Here is a 15,121-nt window from a genome sequence, read left to right as displayed (position 1 = left end):
TTGAAACCCGCCGCCACTGACACCGACTCCCTTCCCCCCATGCTCCCCTCAACCTACCCCACTCCACCACATCCATCCGTGTCTCAATCCGGCCCTCCATTTTTCTTTTTATTTCACACCTCTTTCTCTCCCTGTACCACTGCCCTCCTCACCCCCCCATATCTCACTTTAACCCCTCTAACCTCACTTCCTCCGTCTCTTGCACCCTGCATCATCCCCCCTTTCCTCTTTCCTTTCTGCCCTTACTCCCTTTCCTCTGCCGGCGAGCCCCAGGCCTCTACTCCTCTGCTCCGCGAATGCAAATACGTGGAATCTAAAGTGGAAACACACGCCCGAGTATGATGTTTCCATGAATATTTCATATCTTCATAAACACACCCGGAGAAACTGCAAAGCTATGCGCTCAACAATGCCTGTGTTTGCCGGATGACTTCCTGTGAGGAATTGCCTCTCTGTGTTTGACTTCTTGTGAGAGCACACTGTGTTAGGATTGATGTCAGGGGCAGTGTGTTATGATGTCACGGGCTGAAGTTAATGATACGAGAATGGCAAGGGCCATAGGCCATGTTTCCAGTGGTGCCCAGAGAGAGAGATAGCACCCTGATCTGTCTTCATTATCCCCCCACTCTGCAGCCTCCCAGACACAATGATCATAAATCTCAGCCTGGAGCACACTTCACTGACACTGAAACACAAACACTAGTAACCTCTGACCTTCTCACTGCTACTGCCTACACACACTCATCCATGCACGCAGACACGGGTGCCCACACACTTACTGCAACTGCACGACATGCGTGCTGCGAAGCCGTGCACGCGCAGTGCTCAAACACCCCCCCCCCCTTAAGCTCACTGTCATAATTTAATAAGGGCCACAGCATGCCCTGTGTACCGACACACACAATCCTCTTCATGCACTTGACTACACATTCTGACACAGATGCATGGTCTAAGTCGGCCCGATGGCTGCACATATACTTGAAAAGCTCATATTAGAATTGGTCATTTTTTTAAACATCCTATGGCTATATTTACTTTCTTGTTTTATATTACACAACTGCTGATTTAGTAGTGCTTCATAAACATTCAAGGGATTTCTGTTAGCCTTAGTAGCCTCATAAGCAGCACATAAATCAAATATAAACAAGATAAAGATCAGCCAAAATTTTTTTTTTTTTTTTTTTTTTTGCAGTGTGGCTTAGATCTGTGCTTCCTGAACATAAGGTTTCTGCAAAAAGGCAACAGCACGTTTCGCCACTTGTCCGTTCATTCACCCTGATTTTGTACTGGCATCAGAAATATCTGGAGGAACAGTTTGGTGGGCTACTGTAGACCACATGTGGCCGTAAAGATCGAAAGCTCACAGGAATAACGAGAGTAAGGCCGAAAGGTTTTTTTTTCTCATTAGGATGGCTTGACTTTATCCCGGAGACATATTGGGGTCAGTGTGTTTGAGGATAAGATCTATCTCCGCGTCGGGCCAATTGCTAAGGTTTACAAACAGAATAGGCGGACGGACGTGGATGTGCAGGTAGCTTTGGAGACAAACAGAAAAATCCACATCCTGCAAAGTTTGGTAGTTCCGGTTCAGACCATGAGATTTATGAGCTTTATGAATTTCCCCAATGAAGAACAATAAAGGATATTTCTATTCTATTCTATCTTATTTAGGAGATTGTGCTGTGATGCATGGCCAACAGGCCTGAAAGTCATGACTTTAGATGAAGTTCCAGAGTAAGTTTTACATGTATAGGTTAGTTCTGATTTAATTTGGTTTTTAGTGTTGTACTTGCTTTGTTTAGAATAGGTGTTCCTTATCTGTTGTTTGAATTAAGTAGGCATGTAGTTACACTGACCGTATGTGGTTTGTTCTTCTTCCTTTTTTTTTTTTTTGGGTGTGTGTGTGTGTGTGTGTGTGTGTGTGTGGGGGGGGGTGTAATCTGAGAAGCCATAGTCGATATGAAGAGGTGCCTGTTTAGGTGCCAGTTGAGGTGTGCCTTCCCCTCCCAGTTTTGAGGTTTGAGGTGCTCCTCATAACCAAAACAACTTGAGAAACATGACATTCAGAAAAAAACAGGGCACACGCCCAGAACCACAAACACATAAACACAGATCTGAAACATATGATCTCATATGGAGAGAGGGGCACGTTCAGGGGCACACCCAGATCTGCTGCTGTCGCTGCACGGCCCTGCCATCTCACTCGTGACTTCCTTGCAGCTTATGTGCCAACGCTAGTTTCGATTCAGGAACCAAAGTGATATATTTAGAGAGATGGGTCTGCTTTTTAAAAAAACACATTTTCTGCCTTAAAAAACAAACAAACCCCCCCCAAAACTATTCCTCATAAAGTTTGTCAGTAATTAGGCAAATGTCATGTATCCCCCCCCAAAAAATCATGCTGGTCAAGGCCCAGTTCTGGTTTTTATTTAATCCCAGTGCCAAATGTCAGTGTATCAATTATTTGGTGTCCAATACTGGCTTAATGGGTTTCAAAGGGCTCATCATGCTTGCTGTTTTAATGTTAAGTGCTGTTGTTGTAGTAGCATTAGTAATAGCAATAATAGTAGTAAGTTACTGTCTCAACTGTGGGAAGATTGGCACAGAAACATTGTAAGCAGTAAAACGCAGGCCAATGCAAATATGAGTCACACAAAAGGAGCACCTTCAGTGGGCCTGTGCCGAGCAGACAGTCCATTAAGATTGTTCCATAAATTGATCACACCAGGGATAAATTACATAGTGAAACATCATAGAAATTCTTAGAGGGATAAACAGATTGGCTTGCTATTAAAACAGTGTCTGTGTTAAATCAAAACAATATAAAGTGGATGATCTGTGTTCTTCGGGATACTAAAACATCCTCTCCTAATAAACCTACTTAACTTATTGATGAAACACAAATGATCTAAGATCACGACATGCGGTTCAGCATGCACAAACAATTTGTAGGTAAACTGACTCTTCAGCCAAGAAGTTAAAGGGGGGGGGAAGAAAATAATTCACCCAAGAGACAAAGAAGGGAGAGAGAGAATTAAAAACAGAAACTTAAGCTCTCTGGGCCCTTTTCTTCCCTCCAGGCATTTTGTGGCTTGTGAAAAAATGTGCTGTATATTTGAAGCGTCGGGGTCACGTGACAAAGGAAGGCTTTATGAATCAGAGTATAATTATTTCTAAGTGAGTGAGAGAGTGTGTGCCTGTATTTGGGGAGTGAAAGACTGATTTTTAAAAGGTAGAGACTGGAAAAGGAGGAGGAGGAGGGTGCCAGAGGCAGAGACAGGGAGAGAGAGAGAGACTCACTGCTGCTCTGTCTGTGCTGTTAGAAGGACTCTGTTGAATGTGCACACATCTTTTCTCCTTTTCATTGGCTCGCTCCGGTCATCGGACCATTTTGTCGAGTGCTTTATCTCCCCGTCTGCATCATCAGCTCGACATCTCGTAAGTACTTTAAACTTTAAAAGTTTAGACGTGCCAACTTTCGTGGATGCTTGCTTTTTATTTTTCTCTCTCTCTCTTTTACTGCTAACAGAGAGTGAGTGTGTGTGTGTGTGTGTGTGAGAGAGAGAGAGAGAGAGAGAGAGAGTGCATTCTCTTCTGAGACTGGTTCAGCGGTTTTAATTGAAGACAGAGACCGAATGTGCAAGACACTTGAGAGACTTTGAGAGAATTAATCATTGTGTTACAAAGTCCGAGCAGATTTTCATGTGTAAACACTAAAACGTCCCCACACGTGTTTGTTTGGATGCGCCTGTTTCAGTATGTTTGCTTCTTTGTGCTTCATAAACACGAGAGTGACACAGAGTTTATGTGAAAACATACTCGACCATGTGTGTATGCCTGCATGTGCACACATGTGCTTATTAGCGAGTGTTTCAAGTGTTACCCAGTGCCTGTGGAGCTCTTTATTATTAGCATATGTGAGCGTGTGTATATGTGTGTCAGTGTGTACACAATTGCATGTGTTTGATGTGTATTCACTAGAGGAGTCACCAGTCCTTGACCTGTTTTTTTTCTCCATTTTTTATAACCACCATATGAACGCTTGGAAAAGACAAGTGTTGTTTTCCATATTTTAAACAACGGAGACTAATTCCTCTGGAGTGAAGTGTGCCCGTAACCGTGGTTTTAGTTTTTTGGGATGTTTATTAATTGTGCTCCCACAGTTATTTAGCTATGATGTCAGAGAAGATTATTTATTGATGCTGGTATCTGTGCTAGGTTAACAGGTTCAGCTTGTTACAGCCATGTGTAACACAGTGCATTTAATGCTGTGTGATCTAGATATCAGATAGAGTTCAGAGTGTCCTCCACAGCGTTTGGCTTTGTCGCTCCACTGGTGAGCAACAAAGCCACGGTAAACTGCCTTCCTCGAATCCCTTGGCTTTCCACCTGCTGACACTGCGGTGAACTGGATGTATTTCGCATGAGGAACAGGCTAATTAAAGTGAATTGGAAATAAACAGCCACTTGGCCCAGTGAGGGATGCCTGCTTGAAGGCCAGTGGTTTCTATGTTTCCCCTTCACTTTGGTCTATCAGTGTGACAAGTCGTGTCATCTGGAGTGGAAGAAGCAGAGCTCATTTCTGTGGCAGAAAAATGTCACAGCACTTTTCGCCTTCAGCAAAGCGCTCTTGGGCCTTATTCAAGGACAGGGTACCCATACAGAAGCAGCTTTACCTTCATGGTGCACAGCCACGGCAAATTGCTTGTCTTCCATGACAGTTTGGAATCAATTATTAATGTGTTTGCTGTTATGCACACCAGATAAGTGTGTGCCTTAGCTCAGTATACCTGTGTGCAGTGTTGCATCACTGGCCTTGAAAACATCCTCTCAATATCAATATTGCTCACATGCTGTATCATCTGTCAGTACTGATTAGCAGTATATACCCGTGCAATATGCTGTATTTCAATTAAGGAAATAATTTTAAAACTACTACATAGCAGAACAGTTTTTTATTATCCTGTACAGCTAGTGGTAATTTCTTTAGTTCTAAGTATGATATACAGCAATAAACTAATATTTTATCTCCTATAAATCCGTCAAAGTTTAGTAATGCCAAAGCTGTGTGTGTATGTCTGTGTGTGTGTGTGTTTCTGTGTCTAGGTGCTGTTGATAAATCCTTGGTTTTGGTGGAATTACTGAAACAGCAGTTGAGCCATGAAATCGTCTGCATTGCAAAATCTGCTAACAATCCTTCTTTGTGACATGACTTTGAGTGGTAAATCAGGGAGTTGTTGATACCTGTCTTCTTCTGGAATTTCTTTAGCAATTAAGGCGAAGTGGTGGGGAGGGGTTAGACAGGTGGTTTAGGAAAATCGAGGGGCTCTCTGCTGCTGCACTATAATTAACCAGGAAGCTATCTGCACGCCATTTCCTATGTCTATTTTTGCAGGTGTGCCATTCTGATGTGAGGATTTACATCTAAGCCTCCACCCAAGTTCTTGTTAAAAGACCTTGTGGCAGTGGCAAAAAAAAAAGTTGAACTTGTGTGAAAGTGTGGCCTTTTTGCATGCTGTGCTCGCTTATGTGTGTGTGTGTGTTTGGGCCTGCATGTGTCTGACTGTTGCTTTGAGTCCTGTGGCTAAAGGCATCAGTGGTGAAACCCATCCATTACTCTTCGCTCTATACAGAGAGAGGATTGTTTTCAGTGTGTGTTTAGGAAGGGAAACACCTCCATTGTTGCCTCTGTGGATCCTTACCAGTTCTTCCTTTACGTCTTCCTACATAGACGTATTAGCAGCACAAACTTTGACTTTCACACTGCTGCTATTTTAAGGTTTCTTCCTTCACCTTTTTTTTCTCTGCCTCTCTCTATATTTGTCATGTTTTCTTCCACTTGCCCTTTTCCTCATCATTGCATGTTTTCTTGTTTTGCTTGACCAACTGCTAAAAGTCTCTGTGTTGTGTACTGCAGAGAGAGGAGCATCATGGAAACGGCAAGCAGTCAGGATGACTTCATCATGTCGCAAAGTGTTTTATGTCTCACTGTGTGTTCTCACTCTTTCCATAGCTCTTCTCACAAATGCATGTCATCTCAGATTGTTATGTGACATTATGATTAACTGAGAGAGAGTGACAGGGGAAAAATAATTTTAAATTAGTGACTAGGTGACAGAGACAGAAAGAAAATGACTGCTTTTGTTGCCACTCAGTTGTGGCGCTCTTTAAAAAAAAAAGAAAAAACAATCGCTTTTTGTAAGTGACAAACGATTACACAGAGGTGCTTCTTTGCATTGTTGCTTCAAGCAAATGGTATTTGTGTGATGCCAAGAGCAGGCAGATGTCAAACAAGTTTCAGGTGATGGAATGCAACTGTGTTTGGAGCGTCTGTCATTTTGGAGCCATTAACCAGCTACTTGTTGAAAGAGTGGAAGCTGTCAGCTTTGCATCAGATAAAAGCGTCACGGCTATTGTTTTCTCAGCTAAAGTACTGCTGACGTCTGCAACAAGATCACCTGTGAACCTGTTTCAGTAGGAGTGTTTAAATTTGCCTGTGCAGCTCTGAATCCATGAACGGTTTTTGATGGCTTGATGTGGGCATAGTAAGCAGTGATTACCACAGTAAACGTGTTTTTAGCTCCGAGCCGTTGGAAACGCTGGTCCGTTGGTACAGTTTGGATACCTGGACTTTGAAATCATTCTTTAACAGCTTGGTGTACATATAAACTACTTAAAAATATATCTCTTTGCAACACATCATTTCCTTTATAGAGTTAATGAACATAACTCACTTTGTGATGTCAGCAGTTTAAAGACAGTGCCTGGAAGGCATGCACAGTTTTCTGTCAAAAAACTGACAGGAGTGGGCAAGTCAGAAGTGGAAAAAGAGTGAGAGGATGTTTTCCCTGCCAGGATAGATGGCACAGTTCATTTATCTTGAGGCTGTGAATGTACAATTCAGAACTTCTGGTAAAGGCGCTGGGTTTCTGCTCTGCACAGGATAGTTCCACAGTTCCACAGTTTTCATTTTACCTCACAGAAACATGTATATTTTGACCTTCTGCTGAGTTGATGAAGCTCGACAAAAAATCTGTGAACTCGCTCAGTTTCTGGAGAAATGAAACAAAGAGAGGTCTCTGTGTCAGTGTGGTAAGAGTGGGGAAAAAAGTGACTTTATAGCCATACAAATATAAAATTATAACTGAATATTCTTCTGTGTTCTCACTGACTGGAATAAGAACCTCAACCGGTAAACAAACCAGGAAAGTCATGGCATCCAGAGTTCTGCTCGCGTATGCCGAGTAATCACCTGTGGTTTCTTTTGCTGAGTTAAAAAAAACCCAACTGCCTCGCTTGGTAGTGTGGTGCAGAGCTTCCTGAGATGCCGTGATTTATTTGTTATGTTTGACTGCAGTTCTTATTGCCTGAGGGGCTCTGTCACAACAGTTAAGGCACAATTGTTGTTTTGCTCACAGAGGATTTGATACCCTTTGTCTGACAGACATTCAATCTGTGGGAACTGTTGTCTCTCTCTCTCTCTCTCTCTCTCTCTCTCTCTCTCTCTCTCTCTCTCTCTCTCTCTCGGTCTTTTTAACTCTTACTTGATTTTTCATTTTGCTCCATCTCCTCCGCAAAACTCCTTAGCAAACAAGAGAATCTCCTTCTGTGCAAGCATGCCTGATCTTGTTGCATTGTCTCCATATTGCCAGCTTGATTGATCCCACTTCATTTGCTACATGAAAATCATTGGATTATCTCAAGTGTAACCAATGACTTTAGTCTAACATGATGGACAACAGTGAGCTCTGACACTTCACTATTTACAGAAACAAACCAAAGCAAATTTAAACTGCTACGGTGCACCTCTCTTAGGCAATGATGGAAAGTCCCAGCAGCAGCCGTAAACCCACCCATAGCTGGCCCTGGTGCTCCTTGCTTGCCTGGCTGCCTGCTGCCTCCTGTGTGCCCCCCAGGCTCAGGGGAAGTAGGGAGGCCCTCCATGCCCATTTGGCCCTGGCTAACAGGGGATGAGGTCACTCCAAATTCCCCTTATCCCCTTATAGCCCCAGACGGGCTGGCGAAGTGAGCCTACCACAGGACCCAACATAAAACATAAATGGCTCTGTAAAAAGCTGCTGGGCTGATGTGACTCATTAAAAAACACTGGCGCCAACTCTTTTATTAATTCATTATTCTGTTTAGGGAGCGTAAAGTTACTGGGTTCTATTTTAAAAGGCTGCGTCTCTGTGCTTTAGTTCTTTTCCTTCTAAATGTTCTTTTTCTTTCTTTTTTTAATGCCTTTGTTTTGCAACACATATTTGAATGTAGAGTGGGGCTGTGGTTTATTCTGGTAGAATTCAGCCTCTGGACCGTCTCTCAGACCCATTTTAAACTTAATTTCTGGATTAATATGCCACGGTTTCCTCCTGTCAGAATACATAATTCACACGCACTGATTTGTAAACTCTGCTGTCAGTCTTCTTTTTCTCACACAGTCACCCATTTCTTTTTATCCTCCTCTCTCTTCCAGCTCTTGCAGACACATTGTGCTGCCTCTATGGGGCCTGGTCTGGTTTGAGTTCTTGAAGCAGATCTCCAAATGGCCCAAACGCTAGCCAAGTACATACTCATAATCCACACACACATGCACATTATGAGGCTACGCGTTGCTGGCAATCTTGTTTTTGCAGTCTGTACCTCTTCTCTCATTAGGCCCAGTGTGAAATCGTGTGATGTCTCCAGTGATGTTTTTGCGCCTTGGCTGCACAGTGGAATCACTACGCGGGGTCATGGTACAAGTTGTATAAGCAGTGGAAGGATGGAGAGGGGGGGTTGGGGGGGGCACAGAGGATAAGATTGGGTATAAGGATATGATTATGTAGAAGAGGTGTGGGGCGGGTCAGAAGTGGAAAGGGTGGGGTGAGGTCTAAGGTAGGTTGGAGGAGAAATATACTGGAAAAAGTAAAGACGTAAAACAGAGAGAAAGAAGGAAAGAAGAAGAAAGATGGCAGTATGGCTGTGTTGGCAGGATGGGGGTGGGTGCCTATCCGCGGCTGCTCCTTCCTGAAACGTGGCCACCCGAGCCTGCCTGGGCCCTGGATGCACATGTGGAACAGTTTACTGTAATGGAACTCTAAATTAGTGGTGGTTTGAAGCTGCCTGCAGCAGTAGGGTGTAATTAACTGGCTCTGTTGAAAGAGAAAGAGCCAGAAAGAGAGGCAGGGAGGGAGCCAGAGCCCTGGAAAAAGGCATGGGGTGAGAGGTGTGTGTGCGTTCGTATGTGTGCGTGTGTTAGGGGATGCTCTCACACATGTGATGTGTGGAGTTTTTGAGTGCTTGATTGCGTGTGTGGCGCATATGTGTGCTTCTTGGAAAGCTCTCCCTTCTTTTTTCCCGGGCATGGCGCCACCTCTTAGTGCCCCCATGTGCCCAGACCCTGTCACTGTTCCACTGTGCTTTTTCGCTCAGTTCAGCAGTTCACTGGTTTAGCCTTAGATCTTTCCACCCCCCCCACCTCCCTCCCCTCCCCTCCATTTCTTTGTTTATACCGAATTCATTACCAGGATTTTTTCCCTGTCTTTTCTCCCAGATTCACAAGCCACAGCAGTTCCAAATTCCTTGGCTCTGCTCTTTTTCAAAGCCACATATAAAAAACAAGCTGATCACACCACCCACTCATGAAATCACACTAAGGAAGCACAAGCAAAAAGAAAACATGAAAAAGAAAATGGGAGGCCCCTTTTATATTTCACCCCCCTTCTTGTATTGAGAGTCAACAGAGGGGCATAACTGCAGCCTTGTCTACACTTGAGCCTGACTTGTCTATGCCCACTGTGTGGTGTCAAAGTGACGAGAAGGCTGCAGGAGGCTACAGCCAAAATGACTCTGTGGGATGGGAGCCTGACCTCAAGAGAAGATAGTTGGAAGTGACAGCAGCAGTTAGCAATCAGTGGATCTCATTTTCCCTACTCATCGACCCCCCCTCCTCCCTTCTTCATGCTCTGGACCCCGTGTCTGGGCCTCTGGTCCTAGGGGAAAGAGGCAAAGAGGCAGGCTGCTGTGCTAGGCTGGCAGCAGGAACAGAGGAGCTCTTTATAATAGAGTTCTGGTGATTTAAATCATATGGCATAGCCTGGAATCACTGTAGAAGTCTGGAAGCTCTTCAAAACTGTACAAGAGCTCCCTCTCTCTCTCCCTCTCTTTTCCTCCTCCCTCCTTCCTTCCCACTCTTCACTGTTATAACTTTTTCCAAACTTCTTTCTTATTTTCTTTTCCCCTCACCCAGTCCCAGTTTTTTTTTCTTTTCTTTCTGGCTTTTCCCTCTCAGAGCCTACTCATTCTTTTTCTCTCCCGTCTCTATCTGTTATGGTTCTCGCCATCTCGTCCTTCCTCACTTCCTCTTTCCTTCCCATTCGCTCATACCTGTTGGTATGAAGTTTACACATCCTTCTCGCATTAAAACTGTGGATGAACTATTATCCGACCCAGATGGAATCAGAGTTGATGTGAGGTGAATCCTGTTTGTTGAATCTAGAGCAGATCTTAGCATCAAACAAAACACTAATTGTATCATCATGTTCATGGCAATCAAAAACACTTATTCTTATATTTTATGTGCAGTTAAATTAATAGGAAATTATTTACTTTTACCCTCTCTTCTGCAGAAAAGAGACAGCAGGACTCTTCTAAAGTGGAGTCCACCTATCCTTCAGTACCTCCGAGGCCCCCTGTCGCCCATACGTTCTCCACGTCTTAAGAATCTTCGACGGACACGCATCTCAGCCTTGTGGAGGATTCCAGGTGTCGAAAGAGCCGTTACCTTCAGCCAGCCGCCTGCTGTGGACCCTGGGTGATCCGTCGCCATGGCTACAAACAGGGAACAGCAGGTGGGTCACATGACCGGCTTCCCACCTGCTGTGTACCCCTTTCCCTTCAACTCCATGAGAAGCCACTCCCCCTTCGACCTGCTGGCCAACAGCAGCCTGTTTGGGAGATTTGGGGCTGACCTGCCCAAAGAGATGGCTGCTCTCTGTAAGTCATTTTCATTACTCTGTGTGTGTGTGTGCTTGACTTGCCTTTCCTCTCATTTTCCATCTCAGTTCCAAGTATGCATACGGCCATTACTTTAGTTTTAGTCAGGTCGCATTAAACACCATCTACTGGAAAAGGGGAAATATGGCTTAATTTAAATTGCACTACATTATGTGTAATTTTGTGGAAATGGAAAACTTTAGCGTCTGTTTGTGATATAGGACCAGTGGTAGAAAAAAATCCCCCAAAGAGACCATGAGGAAAAAGTCTACTTTCATCAGTACAATGATTACTCTGCTCCTGTGGTTTCCTTATATGCTTTATGCTTGTAGATGGTGTGGTTATGACCGCAAGCTCTGGCTCTGGCTTCGTGATGCGTGCGTGTATCCGTGCGCGTGTGCGTGCCTGGACTTCTCACAGAGCTTTTGTGAGGCAGATAATACACAAGTCTGTAATTATAGACAAAACACATTGAATTATGTATTAAGTGATGAGTACTGAGCATCAGAATAGTTAAAAATGAGTACTGTTCTTCATGCAGTTCAAACATTTGATTTGGACAGGGGTGACTGATTGTATAATTAAAATGAAAGGTGAGCTGGACTGGACTTGATTCACACCAGCGTTCCCCTCTGTCAACTGTGCACTTCTACGCTTGACCATAGGGGGCACTGTTGCATTCTGAAGCGCTGAGATGTGGATGATGTATAGAGAACAGAGCACAAAGAGGAGATTGTTGGCAATCCAGGGTCTTTTTCTGTTGTGCAAAAACTAGCAAGATTAAACGCACGGTGCCGACGTACATTGCTCGTTGTTCAAAACACCTGCTTGTCTCAAAACCACTAATCAGCAACAGGATTCTAGGTCAGGGAGTATCCTTGTGTGGAACCACTGCGGTATAATTCACTGATGTAATGATGCCAGAAGAAGAGAGAGAGAAAGAGAAAAGAATGAGCACTTTTGTTGAGGTTAAGCCATGAGGTAAAGGTAAGCAGAAGTTATTTGAAATCTGATCTGGGTGCAGTGTTAAAGGGGTGGCAGGTGGTGGTGGTGTGCGGTAGTAGAGGGGTAATAATGGGTGTGGGTGGCAACAGCTGAGCGCAGAGCCTGCCTGTGTGTGCAGCCCCCTACTCCCCCCAACACCACCGCAGCATGCCTGAGCACCTCTCCAGCCTTTCAGCCGTCAATCACTACCTCACCCCCCTCTCTTCCTTCTCACCGCCACTGCCCACCTAATCCTCAAGGTATTTTCACAGAACCAGAGAGAGAGAGAGCGAGAGAGAGAGAGCACCTGGGGGTAATGTCCTGGTGTGGTGGAATCCAAGAACACACCCAGCAAAAAAAACACACGCATATATATATACACACACACACAGGCAAACATACACTCAGAGACACTCTTCCCTCTCTGTTTCTCTTGCTGTCTCTCTGGTTCTCTCTCATGAAGACACACGCACACACACACAAACACACACACACACACACAGAGCAGTTCTTTCATCTAAAAACTAGAAACATACCCCTGACGCAGAATGAAATCCCACCACGCTGACAGATGGATTCTTTCTGGTTTTTATGCTGGCATGACTTAAAACAAAAACAAGTATCAAAGCACAAACAGACGCAGGCAACCACATGCATTGGGGCTTCATACATGACTCCTTGTACTGACACATCCACGCTGGCAGTAGTATCGTTCGCAGGGGTTAAGGACTGCAGTTATTTGGTTTAAGCTCTGGGTCAGAGTGTGAGAAAAGCTGGGGACAAAGATCAAGTCAGGATCACAGTGACAGTTAGCTTCAATTTGTCCAGACTGACATGTTTTTTAAGTGTCTCTATATCAACATAGCCGTGCTGGTTGAATGGTGTTTACTGTCAAGGTTTTATATGCAATTTACTATTTCATTATGTTTACATTACGAGCTGCAGCTATTGCTTGAATGTCAAATAAATGCCTGTCAGTTGAATAATAAAATAATTGCCTGCTGGACTAATTCTGTGTTTCACTGTACAAAAATACATCTTAGTTCAGTTTAAATGCTGTCAGCTCAGTGGAAAACTCTCTGTTGTTTTTTTTTTTTTTATCTGCTTTTAAAACATCCTATTGGTGTATCCCTTGACAAGGAATGTTACAAGTCATTTTGCTGACAGCAGTCTCATTCCCCGCTCTCTTAAATGTTAGCGGGGAAGACAAAGGGCCTTGGTTTGGACATTCCCCAGGCCCTGTTTTTCTTCTCCTTCTCCTTCTTCAGGAGTTGACTTAACAGTCCTGCTCATTGTTGTCAGGCTTGTCTGTAGGCCAGACTGAGAAAATACCTTTCACATAAAGGGAGTAGCACTGTGGAAATTTCACCATGTATCTTTGTGTGTGTGTGTAGTCAGTAGCTCTTCATGCTTGCACAACTTCAGAGTTCTTTGCGTAATTGTTGTAAGAAAGGTACCCTGGGTGACACCTACCTTTTGTTTAGATGTGCACACTGTGCTGACCTGCCAGAGCACCTCCCATGGCGGTGCTCTGTCTTGGCACCAGAGTGTCTTTGGAAATACCTGTTTTGCAAGGAGGTGGGAAGAGACAGAAGAGGGATGGGAAGGGGTGGGCCGACTGTGTTTGCACATGTCCGCATAGTAAGCTTTTCTTTTTGCTTAATGCATAAATGGAAGATCCAGAAAACCTCAATGCCTCTCTTCAACCTGGGTGTGCTGCAGACTCCCACTGTAGCTGCTGATATCTGAATAAGCGTGCAATGGCGTTTGTTCATCTATGAGAAGGTCTGATGGCTCTCTGCAGTGTGTTGCTGAGGCTGTTATCAGTTGATCCCTGTCATTACGGGAGCCTTTCAAACAAACAGTTGGAAGCCCATTAAGGCCACTTATTATGTGATAACATCGTCACTGAGCCCTGAAACACCTCGCTAAGCTTTCACCAATCAGGGCCAGAGCGCTGGCCTCAAACTCAGCCGTGGGGATGTTTTGAAAAGCTAGTAGGTCATTTCCTTCAGCCCACATGGCCTGGCCGAAAAATCTAAAGTCCTTTGCTGGGCTCAAACTTTCCGTTCATACCATAATTTGTAGGGTTATGCTGAGTGATGAATACAGAAAACCCATGAGAGGCCCAGCTGTGAGCTGCATCACAGTGGGATGAAATCAAAAGCACTGTATTAATAGAATGGAATGAATAGCGTGTTGAAACCTGTGTAAAAGCTGGCTCAGTTCGCTCTTTTGTGCCTCTGGTGGAGAGAAGGGCAATAGCAGTTCATTTTAAAGTGTCTGTTAGACATGATGGACTCGTGCACCAGCATTAGCATACAAGCAGTGTAGAACATATGCATGGATCTGCGGTTGCACACACACACACACACACACAAACACGCACACACACACATATGCAGTTCAACACGAAACATCCAGTTAGGCAGATTGTGAAAAAGGCCAAAATGTTCCAGCAAAACAAAAAAGAAAAAAAAAACCACGCAGAGTCACATAATTAAAAACACTCTTTGCATACTTAAACACGCACACACAGAAACACACATAAGGAGGTCATGTTGGCTTAGGGAGCTAAGGGAGTTGCGTAAAGGAGCCATTTTGGTGGGAAATGTGGTACGGCAGGGAACGTCAAAGCAAACCTTTAAATGGAGGCGAGGGACAAGGGAACGATGTCAGCTAGCAGAGTGAAGCTTTCTCCACTGGAGGTGAAGCAGAGCACAAACGGCACATTGAATCTCTATTTATTTTCATAAGGTTGAAGTGCTGGGTTTAAGCCTAGCCTTGATGGAGCGGGGTAGGAACGTTGTTGATGGTGTAGAATAGGATTAGTAGGATTTGCCTCTGTGCACATGTTTATGCTAATGTGGGCATACTACATATCTGAGAAAAACAAGGGGCAGAGAAAAAAAGATGAAGTGATCACTGATCTATGTATGAATATGAAAATCATGATTGCAGCCCCGCAACCCCATACTTCCTTGTAGGTACATATTTCCCTACACACACAGGAAAACCAAACACCCATCTGTGTTTCTCATTGTTTGAATAGCTATAAATAATTGACATTACATTTTTTGGTATGTTGGATGTCGGTTTAAAGGGAAAAACACAACACAAAATTTCCTCATTAGTAAGGCTCAACAGCTTACTTAATAAGGTC

The 15,121-nt window shown here is 44.1% G+C and overlaps 1 protein-coding gene across 3 annotated transcripts in view; it reads left to right on the top strand.

Moving 5' to 3' along the window:
- The window catches only part of rarga (retinoic acid receptor gamma a), a 54,159-nt gene that overhangs the window by 14,393 nt on the left and 24,645 nt on the right, over positions 1 to 15,121 (top strand). For 2 of the 3 annotated variants that reach the window (XM_039604820.1, XM_039604819.1), the window contains one exon: positions 10,608 to 10,974. In XM_039604820.1, coding sequence (XP_039460754.1) covers positions 10,806 to 10,974 — 169 coding nt within the window. In that variant the 5' untranslated portion in view covers positions 10,608 to 10,805. Of the gene's footprint in view, positions 1 to 3,276; positions 3,439 to 10,607; positions 10,975 to 15,121 lie in introns of those variants that run through there. The other variant, XM_031746827.2, reaches the window with a different exon arrangement.

The sequence above is a fragment of the Oreochromis aureus genome, linkage group 20 (genome assembly GCF_013358895.1).
Source record: "Oreochromis aureus strain Israel breed Guangdong linkage group 20, ZZ_aureus, whole genome shotgun sequence".
Classification (NCBI taxonomy): Eukaryota; Metazoa; Chordata; class Actinopteri; order Cichliformes; family Cichlidae; genus Oreochromis; species Oreochromis aureus.
This window is presented reverse-complemented; position numbering and strand designations above follow the sequence as displayed.